Source organism: Crocodylus siamensis, chromosome 1 (assembly GCF_052110815.1).
Source record: "Crocodylus siamensis isolate JL-2025a chromosome 1, ASM5211081v1, whole genome shotgun sequence".
In the NCBI taxonomy this organism is placed as follows: Eukaryota; Metazoa; Chordata; order Crocodylia; family Crocodylidae; genus Crocodylus; species Crocodylus siamensis.
In genome coordinates, this window is record NC_143395.1 from 421,153,342 (window position 1) to 421,162,575 (window position 9,234).

At 59.2% G+C, this 9,234-nt stretch overlaps 1 protein-coding gene and 1 pseudogene across 5 annotated transcripts in view; one reads left to right on the forward strand and one right to left on the reverse strand.

Moving 5' to 3' along the window:
- The window catches only part of LOC149875568 (butyrophilin subfamily 1 member A1-like), a 232,924-nt gene that overhangs the window by 150,639 nt on the left and 73,051 nt on the right, over positions 1 to 9,234 (forward strand). The window contains exons 1-3 of one of the 5 annotated variants that reach the window (XM_090030949.1): positions 3,754 to 3,930; positions 4,849 to 4,965; positions 6,783 to 7,130. The exons of 2 other annotated variants lie outside the window; for them this stretch is intronic. In XM_090030949.1, coding sequence (XP_089887075.1) covers positions 4,860 to 4,965; positions 6,783 to 7,130 — 454 coding nt within the window. In that variant the 5' untranslated portion in view covers positions 3,754 to 3,930; positions 4,849 to 4,859. Of the gene's footprint in view, positions 1 to 3,753; positions 3,931 to 4,848; positions 4,966 to 6,782; positions 7,131 to 9,234 lie in introns of those variants that run through there. 2 more of the 5 variants (XM_090030954.1, XM_090030953.1) reach the window with 2 other exon arrangements.
- Positions 2,897 to 3,036, reverse strand: LOC149875572 (U2 spliceosomal RNA; annotated as a pseudogene).

Consider the following 9,234-nt stretch of genomic DNA (forward strand, 5'->3'; position numbering starts at 1 on the left):
GGCGGGAGGAGCTACTGGGCGGTGGAGGTGGGAGACAAGACTGAGTGGTATGTGGGTGTGTGCAGGGAGTCTGTGCACAGGAAGCGGGGGTCACACTGTCACCTGGCCGTGGTTACTGGGTCATGTGGCTGGAAGATGGGGGACACAAGCCCTGCACCTCCCCCTGGACCCCCTCCCTATGCGTGTGCAGCCCAGGCGGGTGGGGGTTTTCCTAGACTACGAGGGGGGTGAGGTCTCATTTCACAACGTGACCGACAGGTCCCATCTCTTCACTTTCACTGACTCCTTCTCCGGGACCCTGCGCCCTTACTTCTATCCTGGTGTCAATGCTGGGGGCACCAATGCGGCTCCCCTGACTCTGTGCCTGGTCCCAGCCCAGCCCTGAGGCAATCCCTGTCCCTGCCACGACCCACGGCACAGACTGTCCCCTCCCTACAGCCCGACTGCCAGCTCCCCAGTGGCCCCAGAGTGGGGGGCAGGTCAGGGGGGCAGGCCTGGGGTCTCCATCACAGGAGCTGCTCCAGCCTGGACCCTGCTGCTGCCCAGGCCCAGGAGTCATCTCCCAATCCCCACACACGGGGCGATGCATAGGCGGTGCACACAGGTGCTGCCGACACTGTCAGCAGTTACTGCAGGCAGTCCACAGTCAGCCCTGGCTGCCACTCATGCTGCTGGTGGTGCCTGCGGGTCGTCATTGACCTCTGGTCAGCACTCACCACCACCACCCCCTGCTGCCAACAGTGCCAACAGCATCTTTGGGAGCTCCCCACTAACCACCACTGGGGTCCAGCAGCCACCGATGCAGCCATGCCCTCCCCAGCCACTGGAGGCACGTGCCATTCATGCCTGCACGCATAGCACCCCCCCGGGACGGGCCGTCTCTGAACTCTCATCCTTCACTAATATCACTGCAGTCCCTCTGAGGTTTTTATTTTGTTAATTTGTTCGCCTCTCTCACTACTGTTTCCCTTTCCCCTCCCATCCTCTCCCCTCCCCTCTTCTCCCCTCCCTCCGTTCCCTTTTATATGTAAAATAAACACCTCTGCATTGAGCACCTGCTCTCTGCACATCATTTCTTACCCTCTGATGAGGTGAGCACTTGCTCCTTAAAGCTGATGCACCTGGGATTCAGTGAGTCTGGTGGTGCTCGGTGTCCACTGGGCCTGGGCAGGGCTGGGCACTTGGCCATGTCAGCCCCCAGGTCCACGACTGAGCTGGCATCCTGAGCCCATGCCCCGGGCACCTCCTTTGAGGAAAGCACCAGGCTGGAGGGAGACTCCTCCTCTCCTCCCTCTGGCGAATCCCCCCGGCAGGGGAAGAGCCCCTGTCGCAGCCCCTCCAGGGCCAGGGCTCACCCGCCTGTGCCCCGATCACAGCCTGTGCTGGAGATTGTCCCTGCGGGTCCATGGCAGCTACCGCTGGGGAGGGGCAGGAGGGCTGATGCACGGCCAGCTGCTGCCTTGGAGGCTGAGGGGGAGAGAAACCGCTCCACACCCCGGCCCTGCAACGCAGGGGACAGAGACAGGAATCGGGGTGGTGGGTGCTGGATGCGGCTGAGGGGCAGAGGGAAATGCAGGACCTCCTGGCTCAGCCCACCTGTCAGTACATACAAATTTATTTTAATATTTTGAAATGTGCAATTTGATATTATATGCAGCAAAACAAGAACTAACTAAAAAACCATGGTATTTGTCTAAGCACGCCCCCCGTGCCCTCTCTTTGAAAAGGGCTGGCCTTGGTTCTGGTTGTTTCTCAAGGCAGTGCCACTTTCCTGGTGGGACTTGGCAGCAGTGAAAGGAGATGGACACGGCTGGAGTTTCTCCCATTCACAGGAAAATGTGACCTGGTGCTTTCCCTTGTCAGCTTGTGTCTCACTGCAGCATCACCCGCAGCGGTCTGGATCCCAGCCGCCCTCCACCGACACCCCGGCCATGGCGCAGAGAGCCCGGCTCCCCCCTTGGGGCGCGCACCCACACCCCAGCGCCGTGCGTCACCCGCCCTGCGCCAGTCCAGCTCTCCCTGCCCCACCTCCTCCTCTCCCACTGTAGGAATTGGGCAATCCTCGGGGTGAAGTGTTGGTCCTTATTATTATGGGATGGAGCCTGAGACCAGAACTCCCCCCCTGCCCCATTGCTCCAGAGTTACTTTCATTTCCCTGTTCAGTGTTGCTTGTTCCTGAATAAAACAGCCTGAGGTTTCCGGCCTGCAGAAAAGGAAGTCTCAGTACTCTTTGCTAAGTCAGGAACTTAACACCTACCTCCTCTGAGTCCCTTGCACCACTGCTGCCGCCCTCCCAGCATGTGCCCCAGCTCAGCTGCCTCCTTGGGCTGAGGCGACCCCCAAAGAGAAGCAGAGACAGGAGATGCCTTCAGGCCAACCCCTTGCTTGGTGCTCCGGGCCCGGGATAACTGCTCTGAGCCCTGCAGCCCCAGCAACGGGCCCTAGCAAGGAGCCCAGACGGTGCAGGAAGAGCCGGGGACAGGGGTGCGACAGTAATGCAGGAGCTGGGGTCCCCTGGCACTGCAGTGCTGGGCAGTGACTGCTCACGTGTGCACAGAGGAGCAGCACCTGCCGCCCGCGCAGTGGGTGCAAGTGGCTGGGAGCTGGATCCAGAGCTGCAGGCAGGGGCAGGAGCCAGGGGTGAAGCTTCCCCCGCCCGGAGTGGGGCGGCAGGAGCCGGAGCAGCAGCTGGCAGCAAGGGCAGCAGAAGAGTGACCGTGTGAGCCCAGGCAACTGGAGCCGTGCTGGGAACGGCCCCTCCAGAGCCTGCGCTGGACCGGCTGGAGCTGGGCTGGGCCCGGGGTATCGGGTGTGGGTGGGAGCACGGCACGGCCATGTGCAGCGCTGCAGAGGGAGCTGCCGACACAGCAAGCCCTTTTTTTTCTTCTTTTCCTGTTTTTTTTGCACTGGTCCTGGAAGCCCTGCAATACCAGGTCAATGCATGGAGTGGATGGAGCAAGCTCCAGTTCCACCACCCAACACCAAAAAAAAAGCTATCATCACCTGACTGATCATGGACACCAGCCCTGCTGCATGCGCTCCCCCAGGCCAGGCTGGATCCCAGGCAGTCCCATCCCACACACCCCCACACACCCCAGCACAGGGCAGGGCGAGCAGGGAGCAGATCATGCCTGTCCCTCTCCGAGCACTGCTCCTCGCACACCCAAGCCCAGAGGGAGGTTTGTGGTGAGTTGTTGCAGCGGGGGGTGGTGCTGGCCCAGCCTGCAACAGCTCATCACAGCTCCCTATGTGGCCCCGGGGCCCAAATAATTGCCCACCCCTGGGATAAGCTCTCAGTATTGCTCAGGGAACTGTGCTGTTGTTTTCATTTTTACCTGCTTTTTATGACTTTGTAGCTGGAAATCAACTAAATGAATCAAATCAATGAATTATTCGGGGTGGCCTTTGAATTCTTTATATACTAATCTTTCAGCTCCACATCACTACAGTGAAGAGCAGTGACCTGGTGCGGTGTGGCACACACAGGCCTTTGCACTTTGGAGGTGCAGGGAGCGCTGGCTTCCCCAGGGACAGGGGCCTTGGTCGCTGGCATCGTGCAAACACCGTGCAGGGCGACTGTCGCAGGTCCTGGGGAGCAGGGCAGGTGCCAGGACCTCTGAAGAGCAGTCCCTGAGCTGCTGGTACCACAACTGTGTGTTTCTTTAAGGGGATTTTCATTTCTGCTCAGTTATGGGTGTGTGTGGGTGTGTCAGCAGGCCCCTTCCGCAGTCATTGCCATAACCCAGTTTTACTTTCAGTTTTGCAGCTGCTGGGAGCGGCAGGAAGGCGGGTGCCCAGCGATCCTGAAATGCATTAAATGAACAAAAGGACGGTGAGGGGTGCCTCCCCCGAGGCCTCTGGGCCAGGACCTCCTGTCTGGACATCGCCCCACCACCGGAGAAGACGACACGGTGGTCCAGCACTCAGCAGGTAGGGGTCGGGGGTCTGGGGAGGGGGTTCAGGCTCACGCTGAGGTATTCACATGGACCCATGGACCACTCGTGGGACCTGTCAGCATGGGGCAGGCAGACACTGGGGCAGGCAGACACTGCTCACGGGTCAGACCCCGGACACATGTGTGACAGGGTCCCCTGCACCGTCCCAGGGCTGTGCAAAATTTCCCATGGCTGTTTTGTTTCGACTCTGTTTCGACTCTTTCCAAGCTGTGGGCAGCCCGCGCAATGGCTGGGTTTGCAGGGGCGGTGGTGGGCCGTCGCAGGGATCAGCGCAGCGCTCAGGGGAGGTCTGGGTGTAACCAGTGGCACGTCAGTGTAACGGTGGTGCCCACCAGGGCTGTGCGCACAGCTTGAATTTCGATGGTTCGGTCTAACACCGGGGATAGTGGCCACCACTGCCTGCATGATGTCCCCCAGCAAGTGCCAGGGTCTTGTGCATCCAGAAGCCCGGCCCTGCCCTGAGATACCCGCGGGGGAGAAGGGAGGCTGAGGAGGGGCATCCTGAGACCAGATCCCTCCCTGCTGGGTGATCGGGGCTATCCCAGCAAACAGGCCCTTCCCCAAGCCGTCCGTCGCTGCCATCTTAACTCCCGGCAGTGTGACCTGTTGTAATGGCTCTGCAGAGCCCTTTTCCATATGCGTCCACCCACGACATCTGGTTCCCACCCGCAGCCCAGAGCAGGGCCCTTGTCCCAGGCGGGGTAGCTCGGGGCGCAGATGCTCGTACCTGCCGGCTCCTGCTGTGGGGTGCGCCTTGCTGCTGCGTGGCACTGCCCAGGCGGGTGCCTCTGGAGAGCCCCTTCCCTTCGCACCATCCCACCTGCTGCCCTGGCACCAGCATCACAGCCCTGGCCATACTCAGGCTGCGCTTGTGCTTTTCTCTGCTTCCCAGGCCGCACTGCCATGAAAAAGGAGGTTTCCTTCTTCTTCCTCAGCCCCTCAGCGAGCCCCTCTGTGCCCGGCTGCATCGCTCTGCTCATCACGCTCCAGGTTCACCGGCTGGTGGCAGGTAGGACACCCTGCTTCCTCGTGGCGTTTGCTGCTTGCTCTCCATGCACAGATCCATTGCCCAGGGAATCTGCCTGGTAACAGGTGATGGAGTTCGAATTGGTTGGCTGACAGCCGGCTGGGGCTGACCTCCACTGGCCCAGGTGACTGAGGTCACGGGCTGTATAGGTTGTGGTGGGGAGGCTCTTCTCTCTTGGCCATGAGGTGAAGCAGCAGCAAAGCAGGGGAGACAGAGGGGCCTTGCCATCGGGACCCAGCTCTCTCTCACCCCAGACTCCAGAGGGGAAACTGGAGAGCTCTGGAAGATGCTTGTGAGTAAGCTACTCAATCGGATTAGATATCTAGCTGGCAGTAACTCCCGACAGTCCCTTCTCGGGGTGGTGGCGGCACGTCAGAGATGTGACCCAGCACCCGCTCCCCCAGCCTTCCCCGCTGGACCCGGCACGGCCCAGGGCGGGCAAGGAGCTTCCTTCTGCGCAGCCTCCCCCCAGGCCTGTGCCAGCCCCGCTCCTGCTCCTGTCATCTCGGCGTCACCCTCCTCCCCGAGCCAGCCCAGCCCCGGCCTCTTCCCTCCCCTTCCTACCCCATCCCCACTGCTGGTTAGAGGCCTTCTCCACGGCATCTCCTGCCACTGGGCGCTTCCCCTCGTCCCTAGTCATGCCTCCAGTTCAGTCTGCGATGAGCCTCTTGCAGCCCCTGAGTCCACGTCTCAGGTCCGTCTCTCCCTTGGCTACAGGGTGTCAGCCACAGTCGTCTGACCTCAGGCAGAAGGCAGGGCAGGGGGCTCCTTGGATCAGTGGCTCACAGCCTGGTTAGACTCACAGCTCACCTGTTAGACTCGAGGCTCACCTTGGAAAATGCAGCTCTTAGCAATCACTCATTTCTTCACTATGGAAAAATAATGGAGCAATTCCTGTGGTGCAAAGAAGCTTCTGTTGCAGGAGCACGTATGTGAAGTAGTTAGACCCTAGAGGTATTTTTAAACATGTGCCAGATGCAGCCCTGAGTGCTTTTAATTAGCAGTGCACACTAATGAAAAGCGCCCAGCGCTGTGCTGCATTGGGGGCAGTTGTAGAAGTGGCGCAGCACGTGTCAGCACCGAGAAAATGGTGGCAGTGCGCTTTGAACTAAAGCACATCAAATGTATTTTAGTTTAAACTGCACTGCCCACCATTTTCTCAGTGCTAATGCATGCTGCACCGCTTGTACAACTGCACCCGATACAGCTCCAGGTAGATTAATTACGTGCTCCAGCAGACTCAATTAATCAAGTCTGCCCCAACATGCTGGGTTTCCAACATGGTGGAGCAGACTCATGGTCTGTGTATAAATGCCCTAGAGAGCCCCCTTGCCCTCCCTTTTGTCTGCCTTTGCTGCTAACCATTTGTCTCTCCTGGATTTACAAGGGCGCCTTTCCCTGGCCTCTGACTCAGGAAACTCAATTCACGGCTGGGATGCATAGTGAAATGTGGCCAGCCGGCAGGGCCTGGGACTCTCCCCTGAACCCGGTGGGCTGCGGTGCGGCTGGAAGACCCAGGCCTGGGCCTCCCCCAACATATACCTGGCCCGTCCTGTCAATGCATGTGCAGGGCCCTGTCCCCTCTCCTTTGTCCCTGTTGGGCCCAGGGCCAGAGAGCTGACCCGCTGCAGAAGGAGGCTGAGGGAGGCCATGCTGTCCTCTGCCCGCTCCGGCCAGGCTGCTCTGCGTGCATGTTTGCCTGTGTCCTCCTTTATGTTATGGGGCCGCTGAAGCTGCATTGGCAGAGTTCATGGCTCCTGTCCAGTGTCATTTCCCTCTGGTCTCGCACTCTTCCCCAGCCCAGTTCAGAGTGATTGCACCGGACCGGCCAGTTGTTGCCTCTGTGGGAGAAGTCGCGGTCCTTCCTTGCCGCCTGTCCCCTGCGACGAGCGCGGAGAGCATGGAGGTGCGGTGGGTCCGGTCCCGGTTCTCTCCATACGTGCACCTGTACTATGACAGCCAGGATCAGCCTGGAAAGCAGATGCCGGAGTATGTCGGGAGGACTCAGCTCCTGAAGGACAACATCACCTCTGGGAGCGTCTCGCTGAGAATACGCGGGGTGCGCCCCTCCGACCACGGGCAGTACACCTGCTTCTTCCAGGCTGGGGTCTCCTATGAACAGGCTCTGCTGGAGCTGCAGGTCACCGGTGGGTAACTCCTGCTAGAGTCTGGGCCTGCCCACAGTGCACTGGCTGGGGCTGGAGGGCTCAACGGGAGCAGACGTTCCCAGATCCCATCTCCGCCTCCAGTGCCTGCAGTGTGCGCCCTGGGAGAGGAGGGGGATTTATTTCCTGAGAGCAGCCCAGGAGGGTTTTCCATTCACATCCGTACCCCAGGGTAGCCTGTGGACTTTGGGGGCTGGAGAGCACCAGGGGAGGACCACGGGGCTGGGGCAGAAGGTTTCAGTTTGACAGACTTTTAACACTTCATTTGATGAACTTGTCATATGTACTGGTGGCGGGAGAGGGATGCTATAGATATGGTCCAGGAACAATGCGAGAGGCAAGGGTTGTTTTGGTTGATATCTTTCCTGGTTATATTGGTCTTTATGCCATTTTGCTTACATTGGATATATTTTGATATTTGTACATATGTTGGATATGTTGATTTTGATGTGAGTTTTCATATATTGATTTCGAGGCGAGAGGCAAACCTTGTCCCTTGCATAACAATGCCCCACTCCTAGAGAAAGTGAGCTGTGGGGAGCGGGGGAACTTTTCCTGTGTATGGATGCAGACACAAGGAGTCCTAATCCCTGCGTGGAGAGTTTTGCTGGATTTCTCCAGCCCCCAGCCCCTCTGGAATAAGGCTGAAGCACTGGGGGCTCTGGGCTTTACCCCGTCTTGCTAATCTTCAGCCAGTTCACACACTGGTCGTTGTGCCCAGGGGATGTTTGCTGGTCTCCTTGCTCGTCACCTTTTCTGTATAATTCAAAAGGATACGCTGCGGGAAATGCAGTGTGTTTATCAGTGACAGGATAACACAGCTAGTCTAGAGACCAACCGGGACACTCTCCGGGGACCAGCAGCTGTAGCCTGGGCCAAGGCTGTTGAAGCAGAGGCCAGTCCATCTCTCCCCTTCGGTGCCTGCGGGGTGTGTTTTCATGCCCTTGTCAGGTCACGGCCCAACCCTGGATGCAGCCCAGCCCCAGCCCCAGCCTCTTTCGGAGTCAGCTCAGAGGAAGATTACACCGAGGCAGACTCCCCAGTACAACCTGGGCAGGGACGTGCTAGACGTGTCTCGGCTGCTGGCCGCACTGCCTGGCCTTTGCCCATCCCGCCTGGCCCTTGGTGACGTGCTGAGCCCAGCCAGGCCGGACACGCAGCTCGGCCCAGCTCAGCTCTGAGTTTGCAGCTGAGAGCTGGGAAGCTATCGGTGCTTCCTTGTGTAACCCCCCACCCCACCTCTGCCCCGGCATCTATTTGTTATCAAAGCCCTATTTAAAATCAGCAGCTACTTTAATTCAGCCAATCAGAAAACATCTAACATATGTATGGTAAGATGCACCGAAACCCATGGGATCTCGTTTGCTCTCGCATGAGCTGATCAGCATGCTCTGACCATCACGCAGGGCATGCGCTGGGGAAGCTGCGCTGCCCTCGCACGGCATGAGAGCCCGGATCCGTGCCAGGCCCTGGGTGGGATCCCATGCAATCAGGCATGGTCAGTGTAGGGCACAGGCCTGCGGCCGGGGGTGAGAGCACCCACGGAGATGGACGGAGCAGGTTACCCCCTTTAAGCTCTCGCTCCCGGCTGTGTTCATCTCACAGGGCTCTCGCCCAGCCGAGAACAGCACACTGCCCCTCCCTGGGCCTCCTGCCCTGCACAGCGACGTGTCGCTGCCCTGGCTCAGATACCAGCTCCCAGCCCGGGGCAGAGACCCTGCACCTCCTCACTCCTGTGCCTCTCTAGATCACTGCCCATTTCTAGTCCATCCCCCTCCCCCCCAGCAAAAGGCCATCACAAGCAGTGTGTAAGTGCAGGTTGTGCAGGTGGGTGACTGGGGTTTAGGGGCTGGAAGTGAGACAGGGTCCAGGGTCCAGCCCTGTGAGTATCGTGAAGGGAAGGGGCTCCCAGACTGCACAGGGCCCATTCCCCAGTGTTCATCCTGTAGCGGCTCTGCTGAGGGGCCTGAGGAGGCTCCTTCCCGAAGGTCGAGCTGCTGATGTAGCAGGAGGGACTGGGATTTCCAAGGCCAGAAATTGTATTTTGCAGTCCGCGTCCCTTAGGGATGACCAGGAATTGAGTACT